The sequence below is a fragment of the Entelurus aequoreus genome, linkage group LG06 (genome assembly GCF_033978785.1).
Source record: "Entelurus aequoreus isolate RoL-2023_Sb linkage group LG06, RoL_Eaeq_v1.1, whole genome shotgun sequence".
NCBI lineage: Eukaryota > Metazoa > Chordata > Actinopteri > Syngnathiformes > Syngnathidae > Entelurus > Entelurus aequoreus.
In genome coordinates, this window is record NC_084736.1 from 3057693 (window position 1) to 3069743 (window position 12051).

Consider the following 12051-nt stretch of genomic DNA (forward strand, 5'->3'; position numbering starts at 1 on the left):
TGTGAATGTTTGGAGCGTTCACACAATAATAAATAGATGAATTTTGGTGTAGAAAACCATACGTGTGAATGTTTGGAGCATTCACACAATAAAGCAAAGTGCAATCCTTAAAAAAGTTAGAGCCAAAGCGCAAGTACTGATGTGAAAAACTTACCAATACACAAAAAAATATTCAAGAAGAAAAATAATAATGGCAATGTATCAAATCATCAGCATATGGAAGCAATCTTTCTGAACATGTTATGTTAAAAATGTAAAAGCTTTCAAACATGACAAGTTCAACTATTCAACACAATTTGAATTACCAAACATCATTTGCCCACCAATAGAAAAAAAAGACAGGAGAGGTTTTGTCGCTGCTGTATAATTTGTTGGAGGTTTCCTTCTTCACCACTAGATGGCAGTGTTTGTCCACTTTACAATATAAACCCCGCCCAGTTATGTCGTCATACCCGGAACCACGGGGCAATATCTCGGTGAGGTCATAGACATACGACACGGAAATCCTCGTACAGTCGCAAATACTATTGATTGTTGTTGATAGTATTTGGAACATGGGTCATTTTGCAAGTTAACAGTTGCTATATATATATATATATATATACATATATATATTTATATATTTGGTGAGAAAGTCAGTGGCCAATGAGGTGAGCATTAGCCCAACATGGCTGCGTCCTCCTCAGACTCTCAGGGACTCCCTTTGGCCGCGTCCGGCGTGACTTCTGAGGACAAGTCCACTTCTGAGAGCAAGTCCACTTCTGAGGACAAGTCCGGCGGTGAGCAGCCGGTGAAGAAGAAGCAGTGTCGTGCGTGTACGGACTTTACATCGTGGATGAAGAAACAGAAGCGCCAGACGACGTCTGCTGTGGAGGTGACAGTTCAATGTGTTGCGTCACTGTTTGTCAACCTTCCCTGAGTCCTTGTTGGATATGACTTTAAAGCAGGGGTGTCAAACTCAAATACAGAGTGGGCCAACATGTGAAAGTGAACAAAGCCGCGGGCCAAGGTTGAACAAATGAACCTTTCAATAGGGACCCAAACAAGTTTTGCATTGAATATTGAACAAGCAAGGCTTATATAACTTTATAGTGACATGCAAAATTTGAGTTTCAAATAATAATAATAATAATAATTAAAAAATATCAATGGCATATCAAATACAATTTAAATAAAAATTGAATGCCTCTTTTCTATTTGCAGCCTTCTGAGGTAAATATCAACATGAACTTTTTCCACAGGCTAATAATAAATGTGAAAATAAAATAACAATGAATAAAGCAACCATTCAGGACTTTAAACTGCTCAGTTTGCAACACACTGATCTAATCTGATGTGCCCAAGCCAGATACCTGACATCTTTTCTTGGATGCTAGTTCATTCATGTCGGGGCTCAGGCTTTGAGCTGAGGCAACCTTCATTATCGAATGAAGGTATTCATCAGTCATTATATCTCGTAGTCCACCCGGACCACAGTCTTGGAGGCGTGCCTTAAAGGCACTGCCTTTAATGTCCTCTACGAGCTGTCGTCACGTCTGCTTTTCATCCATTCTAACAACGTGCCGGCCCAGTCATAAGATAAGTGCAGCTTCTGTATGCACACACACACGTGAATGCAACGCATACTTGCTCAACAGCGATACAGGTTACACTCAGGGTGGCCGTATGAACAACTTTAACACTGTTAGAAATATACGCCACACTGTGAATCCACACCAAACAAGAATGACAAACACATTTCGGGAGAACATCCGCACCGTAACACAACATAAACACAACAGAACAAATACCCAGAACCCTTTGCAGCACTAACTCTTTTGGGACGCTACAAAATACACCCCCCGCTACCACCAAACCCCCCCCCCCCCCCCCCCCCCCCCCACACACACACACACACCCACACACACAGACCCACCTTGTAGCGTCCCGGAAGAGTTAGTGCTGCAAAGGGTTTTGGGTATTTGTTCTGTTGTGTTTATGTTGTGTTACTGTGCGGAGGTTCTCCCAAAATGTGTTTGTCATTCTTGTTTGGTGTGGATTCACAGTGTGGCGTATATTTCTAACAGTGTAAAAGTTGTTTATACGGCCACCCTCAGTGTAACCTGTATTGCTGTTGATCAAGTATGTGTTGCATTCACTTGTGTGTGCGTGCAGAAGCCGCACGTATTATGTGACTGGGCCAGCACTCGGACTGGATGAAAAGCGGACGTGACGATTTTCGAGAGGGGCACTGAAATTTGGGAGTATCCCGGGAGGTTTGGCAAGTTAAAGTTAAAGTTAAAGTACCAATGATTGTCACACACACACTAGGTGTGGTGAAATTTGTCCTCCGCATTTGACCCATCCCCTTGATCAGTGGAGCAGTGGGCAGCAGCGTAGCCGCGCCCGGGAATCATTTTTGGTGATTTAATCCCCAATTCCAACCCTTGATGCTGAGTGCCAAGCAGGGAGGTAATGGGTCCCATTTTTATAGTCTTTGGTATGACCCGGCCGGGGTTTGAACTCACAACCTACCCATCTCAGGGCGGACACTCTAACCACTAGGTATGAGAATTAGCGGTGAATGCATTGTTACCGCGGCACCGCCGCTGTAGATAATCGGCGGGCCAGCTCTAGTGTTAATTTGATATTGCCTCAAGGGCCAAATGAAATTACACGGCGGGCCAAATTTAGCCCGCGGGCCAGAGTTTGACACCCATGCTTTAAAGCATCACCAAGCATGCATCACTATAGCTCTTGTCTCAAAGTACTGAGGGTTTTTTTGTTGAGGTTTTAAGTGTTCTCCTGTGTGTAGTGTTTTACTTCTCGTCTTGCGCTCCTATTTTGGTGTTGTCATCATGTACGGATGTACTTTGTGGACGCCGTCTGCTCCACACGCTGTAAGTTTTTGCTGTCGTCCAGCATTCTGTTTTTGTTTACTTTGTAGCGAGTTCAGTTTTAATTTTGTTCTGCACAGCCTTCCCTAAGCCTTTTGTTCATTTTTTGGTGTAAGCATTAGTTACCTTTTTTACCTGCACTCTGCCTCCTGCTGTCGTCTGCATATTGTGATCACAACAAACCATGTTCCCAACATCTTCAAAGCAATTAGCTACCTGCTGCCACCTACTGGTATGGTAGAGTATTACACGGTTACTCTACCCAGCTCTAACCAATTAAGTGAAATGACATACCGTATTTTTCGGAGTATAAGTCGCACCGGCCGAAAATGCATAATAAAGAAGGAAAAAACATTATATATAAGTCGCACTGGAGTATAAGTCAAATTTTTGGGGGAAATGTATTTGATAAAATCCAACAGCAAGAATAGACATTTGAAAGGCAATTTAAAATGTGTAAAGAATAGTGAACAACAGGCTGAATAAGTGTACGTTATATGAGGCATAAATAACCAACTGCTATGTTAACCTCACATATTATGGTAAGAGTCATTCAAATAACTATAACATATAGAACATGCTATACGTTTACCAAACAATCTGTCACTCCTAATCGCTAAATCCCATGAAATCTTATACGTCTAGTCTCTTACGTCAGTGATATTATTGGATATTTTACGCTAATGTGTTAATAATTTCACACATAAGTCGCTCCTGAGTATAAGTCGCACCCCCGGCCAAACTATGAAAAAAAACTGCCACTTATAGTCTGAAAAATACGGTAATCTCCCACGGCACACCAGACTGTATTTCACGGTACACCAGTGCAGTGTTTTTCAACCTTTTCTGAGCCGAGGCACATTTTTTTCCATTGAAAAAACCCCAAGGCACATCACCAGCAGAAAACATTAAAAAATGAAACTCAGAAGCCGATATTGACAGTAAAAAGTCGTTATCGCAATTGTTGGATATGAATTCAAACCGTCACCAAGCATGCATCACTATAGCTCTTGTCTCAACCTGTCACATCACACCCTGACTTATTTGGACTTTTTTAGCTGTTTTCCTGTGTGTAGTGTTTTACTTCTTGTCTTGCACTCCTATTTTGGTGATGTCATGTTATGTACAGATGTACTTTGTGGACGCCGTCTGCTCCACACGCTGTAAGTCTTTGCTGTCGTCCAGCATTCTGTTTTTGTTTACTTCGCAGCCAGTTCAGTTTTAGTTTAGTTTTGCATAGCCTTACATAAGCTTCGATGTCTTTTGTTTATTTTTCTCTAACCAGCACCGACACTCAACAACAACAACAACACATTTGCGGATTATAATTACTGGTTTGCAAATAATATTTTTAACCCAATTAGGTGAAATGACATCATCTCCCACGGCACACCAGACAATATCTCACGGCACACTAGTGTGTGTTGAAAAAGACTATGTTACATGAACTACTGTTACAACTTGTCTAGATCAATCAATCAATCAATCAATGTTTATTTATATAGCCCTAAATCACAAGTGTCTCAAAGGGCTGTACAAGCCACAACGACATCCTCGGTGTCGAGTGGGTCTGACATAATATTGTGATGATTGATGTGTCACTTTGTCAATGTTCTAGGAGTCCAAAGAGCCTCAAGACCCTCAATGCCCACTTGACCGGGAGGAACTGGGTCGCAACACCTGGTCCTTTCTGCACACCATGGCGGCGTATTACCCGGAGACACCTACTCCCGGCCAGCAGCAAGACATGGGACACTTCTTTCACCTCTTCTCCAAGTTCTTCCCCTGTGATGAATGTGCAGAGGACCTCAGGGACAGGTCAGACCTCACAACTCCATTATCTATAGTGCGGGGGCGGGGGGGTCCTCATTAGGGTCACAGGTGAGCTGGAGCCTATCCCAGCGGATGTAAGGTGAGGGCCGGGGCACCAGATGGGCAATTTAGAGCATCCAATTAGCACATCACACAGGTTTTTTTTGGTGAAACATGCAAACACCAATGGAGATTCCAACCCCCGTTTCTAGACCGTGGTGCTAACCACAGCCCCTCGTATGTAAGCGGACTTCATTCACTTCATGATTCCTTTACACGAAGTGGGGAGTTCAATGCAGTCCATCCAGATTATTACTCAACAGTAGAAAGTAACAGGTGTTTACACTTAGACAAACTTTAATGATCCACAAGGGAAATTGTTCCACACAGTAGTTCACTTATAAAGGATGGAAAGGATAATGCAGGTATAAAGTAGACTAAAAATGTACCGTAGTAGCAATATAAAATAAAACATATGTAATATTTACATATTATATATACAGTATGATATATACTGTACATTATACACGCACACTGTATTTTGAAATGTCTATATATTGCTCATTTTGCTGTCTGTCTGTCTATATATATATATATATATATATATATATATATATATATATGTGTATGTATATATATACACTACCGTTCAAAAGTTTGGGGTCACATGTAAATGTCCTTATTTTTGAAGGAAAAGCACTGTACTTTTCAATGAAGATAACTTTAAACTAGTCTTAACTTTACAGAAATACACTCTATACATTGCTAATGTGCTAAATGACTATTCTAGCTGCAAATGTCTGCTTTTTGGTGCAATATCTACATAGGTGTATAGAGGCCCATTTCCAGCAACTATCACTCCAGTGTTCTAATGGTACAATGTGTTTGCTCATTGGCTCAGAAGGCTAATTGATGATTAGAAAACCCTTGTGCAATCATGTTCACACATCTGAAAACACTTTAGCTCGTTACAGAAGCTACAAAACTGACCTTCCTTTGAGCAGATTGACTTTCTGGAGCATCACATTTGTGGGGTCAATTAAACGCTCAAAATGGCCAGAAAAAGAGAACTTTCATCTGAAACTCCACAGTCTATTCTTGTTCTTAGAAATGAAGGCTCGAACACAAAATTGTTTGGGTGACCCCAGACTTTTGAATGGTAGTGTGTGTATATATATATATATATATATATATATATATATATATATATATATATATATATATATATATATATATATATATATATATATATATATATATACACTATATATATATATACACTATATTGCCAAAAGTATTTGGCCACCTGCCTCTACTCACATATGAACTTGAAGTGCCATCCCATGGAATTGTCCAAAATGTTTTGGTATCCTGGAGCAGTGGTCCCCAACCACCGGCCCGGTACCGGTCCGCGGACTGATTGGTACCGGGCCGCACAAGAAATTAAAAAAAATTTTTAAAAAATTATTATTATTATTATTTTTTTTTTAATTAAATCAACATAAAAAACACAATATATACATTGTATATCAATATAGATCAATACAGTCTGCAGGTATACAGTCCGTAAGCACACATGATTGTATTTCTTTATGGAAAAAAATTAATAAAAAAATGTTGTTGTTTTTTTTAAATACCCCCCCCCCCCCCCCACCACCACCACCCCCACCGGTCCGTGGGACAAATGTTCAAGCGTTGACCGGTCCGCAGCTACAAAAAGGTTGGGGACCACTGTCCTCGAGCATTCAAAGTTCCTTTCACTGGAACTAAGGGGCCAAGCCCAACTCCTGAAGAACCAACCCCACACCATAATTCCTCCTCCACCAAATTTCACACTGGGCACAATGCAGTCCGAAATGTAGCGTTCTCCTGGCAACCTCCAAACCCAGACTGGTCCATCAGATTGCCAGATGGAAAAGTGTGATTCATCAGTCCAGAGAAGGCGTCTCCACTGCTCTAGAGTCCAGTGGTGATGTCCTTTACACCACTGCATCCCACGCTTTGCATTGGACTTGGTGATGTATGGCTTAGATACAGCTGCCCGGCCATGGAAAGCCATTCCATGAAGCTCTCTGCGTACTGTACGTGGGCTAATTGGAAGGTGACATGAAGTTTGTAGCAAGTGACTGTGCAGAAAGTCTTTGCACTATGCTGACCTCTCTGTCAGTTCACCTGGCCTACCACTTGGTGGCTGAGTTGCTGTTGTTCCCCAAACTCTTCACTTTTCTTATAATAAAGTTGACTTTGGAATATTTAGGAGAGAGGAAATTTCAGGACTGGATTTGTTGCACAGGTGGCATGCTATGACAGTTCCACGCTGGAAATCACTGAAAGTGGCCCATTCTTTCACAAATGTTTGTAGAAACAGTGTCCATGCCTAAGTGCTTGATTTGATACACCGGGCCAAGTGATTAGGACACCTGATTCTCATCATTTGGATGGCTGGCCTAATACTTTTGGCAATATAGTGTTCTTTAAATCTATATATGATATTAATTCAACATTAGACAATAGAAGTAAGGGAACTTGTCACACTTAAGAACAAATAGGCCACCCTAAGAGTGCTCTAGATTTGGTTCTTACCTACGAACAAATCCCAGCTGAGAAAACATTGGTGAATACACAAATCTCCTTAAAAACTTCGTAAGTGGGCCGAAGAACAACATTTGTTCTCCAGAACGCTCGCTGAATGTGGCCCGTTGACTACATGTTTGCTGTATTTCTTTGTGGGAGGCAGTTGTTCAGATAACGTGGTCTCTCCCCTCAGACTAAGAAGCAATCAGCCGGACACCCGCAGCCGTCACGCCTTGTCTCAGTGGTTGTGTCGACTCCACAACAACGTCAACGTGCGTCTGGGGAAGCCGGAGTTCGATTGTTCCCGAGTGGACGAGAGATGGAAGGACGGATGGAAAGATGGTTCCTGTGACTGAGACAAATCCTCCCAGAACTTTCCGAGTGTGGAAGCGTTCCGCTTCTGCGCACGTGGAAGGAAATTATTTCATTCCAAGTGGAGTTGCTGTCAACAGAATGGAGAAAAGGTCCCTTTACGACCAACACTAATGCTAAGATGCAGTAGTAACTCGGCTTATGAGTCTCCTTCTCCTCTCACAAAATATTCTTATTTCAAATCAATATTACCCTTTGAAATTCATTTCTGCGAGCCCTAAAAAACACAAAAAATTTGTCATGTAACTTGCTTTTTAATAAGAAAAATAAACTTCTACATAAGTACATTTTATGTATAAAGCGCTTTTCACAGATCAAATGACAAAGCACTGTACAAAACGTAGGTGAAGTAAAACAACAATTCAATGAAAACACCATAAAAAGGATACAAAGTGGATTAAAATTGATAGTTAAAAGGTGCATTAACTAAAAGCTTTACTAAAAAGAGAAATTTTCAATTATTTCTTAAAAGTTCTAACAGTCAAGATCACGGAGGAACTGGTGCAAATTGTTCCAGAGTCTGGGAGCTATAGCCTGGAATGCCAGGTCTCCACAGGTTTTAAAACCAGTTTTTGGGATCTTTAGAAGACCCTGGCCTGAAGACCCTGAAGAGTAGGTGCATAGCAAATCAGTAATGAATATTGGATCAAACAAGATTATAGAATCTACAACTACAGTAATATTGTACAGCATTTACTAGGGGTGTAACGGTACACAAAAATTTGGGTTCGGTACGTACCTCGGTTTAGAGGTCACAGTTTGGTTCATTTTCGGTACAGTAAGAAAACAACAAAATATACATTTTTGGGTTATTTATTTACCAAATTTGCAAAATCTTCCACCAAAAATATTTGTCTTAGTGTAATATTTGATGTGAAGTAATGGGAACCTTGGATAGGTCAATAATTCATAACAACATTGATTTTGATTCAATATTATGTTTTGAGCAATGACAGTTTGAAAGAAAAAAAAAACAGCTTTGTTTTATTAGTCAACATTGCAACTTTTTCTAAATGACATTTCACCTTTAAGCTTTTTTATTTCACTTTTGTTCTGTTTTTGTTGATTTGAATAGTATTTTTAGAATGTGCCGTGGGCCTTTAAAACATTAGCTGTGGCCTCCGGGACACACTTTTGACACCCCTGCTATAGATAATAAAACATTAAATGTGATAAATCTATGGATAAAAAGCAGAGCCTGGCGACGCATGCGCGTTTATCATAACTCTCTCTCTCTCTCTCTGCCCCTCCCTCACCAATGCTGCTGTTTAGTTTTGTTTTTAACCCCTTCTTAACCCTGGACGTACATTGAAAATACACGCAACCCTAACTCAAAATGCCGGACATTTGAGGCATTTGAGAAACTCCGCCCTGACAGCCCCGCAAAAGAGGACATATCCTAGCCCGTTAGCTACTAGCATGCCGTGTGTTGTGCCTCGGTGTGCATTGTTTACACAACGTGCGTTACGCTACTTAATATGTCCGTGTGGAAACTCGTTCGGTACACCTCTGAACCGAACCGGAACCCCTGTACCGAAACGGTTCAATACAAATACACGTACCGTTACACCCTTAATATTACCCTTTGAAATTCATTTGTTCTGGGAGCCCCAAAAAACGCAAAAATTGTGTCATGTATCATGCTTTTTAATAAAAAAATAAACTTCTACATAAGTAAGTAAGTACACTTTATTTATAAAGCGCTTTTCACAGATCAAATGACAAAGCGCTGTACAAAACATAGGTGAAGTAAAACAACAATTCAATGAAAACATCATAAAAAGGATACAAAGTGGATTAAAATTGACCGTTAAACGGTGCATTACCTAAAAGCTTTACTAAAAAGAGAATTTTTCAAATGTTTCTTAAGTTTTAACACACTGGTGCAAATGATTCCAGAGTCTGGGAGCTATAGCCTGGGATGCCAGGTCTCCACGGCTTTTAAAACCAGTTTTTGGGATCTTTAGAAGACCCTGGCCTGAAGACCCTGAAGAGTAGGTGCATAGCAAATCAGTAATGAATATTGGATCAAACAAGATTATACAATCTACAACTACAGTAATATTGTGCAGCATTTACCTTACAGAGTGTACTTCTCTATATTTTCATGGATAAATGTCTGCTATATAGAGAAATATTGGATGGACGTTATTATTAGCCATTGCTATCGGTTTTTGTTTTACTGTGGCATTGGTTGCACCAACTATCTGTGACGAGGTATCTGAACTTGGCTCCTAATCCAAATGTTTGTTTTGCAATTGAAATGGTAAGGTGACACTGGTACGCCAGAGTGTATGGACATTGTGTCGGACAGGCACGTGCAGACATCCTGAGGGGCTCAAGAAAGGGCACCCTTCGTGAAAATGGACAAGTCAATGATTATTACAATTCCATAAGTCACAGCTGGGATATTTTCAGATGTAGTTGTATTCAAACAGACAATAGAAGTAAGCGTGACCTGGCTGGTCCATTCCCTGCTGTGTCTCGCCCTGGATCCCAACCACCAATCAGAGTGCGGCATGGAGCTAAAAACAAAGCTGGGTCACGTCAGTATCTTGTGCAAACAGCTAAGGTGCCACCAACATACCACTTGCACAGCCACACCGACGCCTTAGACATGATTTGTAATCACTTAGCAAAAGCCATAAATCACATGATGAGTGACTGTAAAGTACAGTACACATTTATTTGGACTCTTTCCTGCAGCGTTGAAACATGAACAGTATCAGACTAATAATGTACCACAATCATACTTGCCAACCATCCCGATTTTCCCGGGAGACTCCCGAATTTCAGTGCCCCTCCCGAAGATCTCCCGGGGCAACCATTCTCCCGATTGCCACCCGGACAACAATATTGGGGGCGTGTCTTAAAGACACTGCCTTTAGCGTCCTCTACAAGCTGTCGTCATGTCCACTTTTCCTCCATACAAACAACATGCCGGCCCAGTCACATGATATATGCGGCTTTTACACACACACTACAGCAGGGGTCACCAACGCGGTGCCCGCGGGCACCAGGTAGCCCGTAAGGACCAGATGAGTAGCCCGCTGGCCTGTTCTAAAAATAGCTCAAATAGCAGCACTTACCAGTGAGCTGCCTCTATTTTTTAAATTGTATTTATTTACTAGCAAGCTGGTCTCGCTTTGCCCGACATTTTTAATTCTAAGAGAGACAAAACTCAAATAGAATTTGAAAATCCAAGAAAATATTTTAAAGACTTGGTCTTCACTTGTTTAAATAAATTCATTAATGTTTTTACTTTGCTTCTTATAACTTTCAGAAAGACAATTTTAGAGAAAAAATACAACCTTTTTTAAACACATATACCTTTTTACCTTTTAAATTCCTTCCTCTTCTTTCCTGACAATTTAAATCAATGTTCAGGTAAATTTATTGTTTTTATTGTAAAGAATAATAAATACATTTTAATTTAATTCTTCATTTTAGCTTCTGTTTTTTCGACAAAGAATATTTGTGAAATATTTCTTCAAACTTATTGTGATTAAAATTCAAAAAAATTATTCTGGAAAATCTAGAAAAGCTGTAGAATCAAATTTAAATCTTATTTTCTAAGTCTTTTGAATTTTTTTAAAAATTTTTGTTCTGGAAAATCTAGAAAAAATAATGATTTGTCTTTGTTAGAAATATAGCTTGGTCCAATTTGTTATATATTCTAACAAAGTGCAGATTGGATTTTAACCTATTTAAAACATGTCATCAAAATTCTAAAATTAATCTTAATCAGGAAAAATTACTAATGATGTTCCATAAATTCTTTTTTTTTATTTTTATTTTTTAAAAGATTCGAATTAGCTAGTTTTTCTCCTCTTTTTTTCGGTTGAATTTTGAATTTTAAAGAGTCGGAATTGAAGATAAACTGTTTCAAAATTAATTGTCATTTTTTTCGTGTTTTCTCCTCTTTTAAACCGTTCAATTAAGTGTAAATATCATTAATTATTAATAATAACATAGAGTTAAAGGTAAATTGAGCAAATTGGCTATTTCTGGCAATCTATTGAAGTGTGTATCAAACTGGTAGCCCTTCGCATTAATCAGTACCCAAGAAGTAGCTCTTGCTTTCAAAAAGGTTGGTGACCCCTGCACTAGAGAATGCAAGGCATACTTGGTCAACAGCCATACAGGTCACACTGAGGGTGGCCGTATAAACAACTTTAACGCTGTTACAAGTATGCGCCACACTGTGAACCCACACCAAACAAGAATGACAAACACACTTTGGGAGAACATCCACACCGTAACACAACAGAACAAATACCCAGAACCCCTTGCAGCACTAACTCTTCCGGGACGCTACAATATACACCCCTCCAGCCTCCCCTTCTCCCAAATTCGGAGGTCTCAAGGTTGGCAAGTACGACCACTACACACCTCTCCACCTCCATCTCAAAACTTA

The 12051-nt window shown here is 40.0% G+C and overlaps 1 protein-coding gene across 1 annotated transcript; it reads left to right on the top strand.

Annotated features, from left to right (window-relative positions):
- Window positions 1-464: 464 nt before the first annotated feature.
- gfer (growth factor, augmenter of liver regeneration (ERV1 homolog, S. cerevisiae)) lies at window positions 465-10965 on the top strand. The gene is made up of 3 exons (XM_062049839.1): window positions 465-874; window positions 4495-4694; window positions 7456-10965. Exons 1-3 carry the CDS (start codon window positions 668-670, stop codon window positions 7616-7618), a joined length of 570 nt encoding a protein of 189 aa, XP_061905823.1. The 5' UTR covers window positions 465-667; the 3' UTR covers window positions 7619-10965.
- Window positions 10966-12051: the final 1086 nt, after the last annotated feature.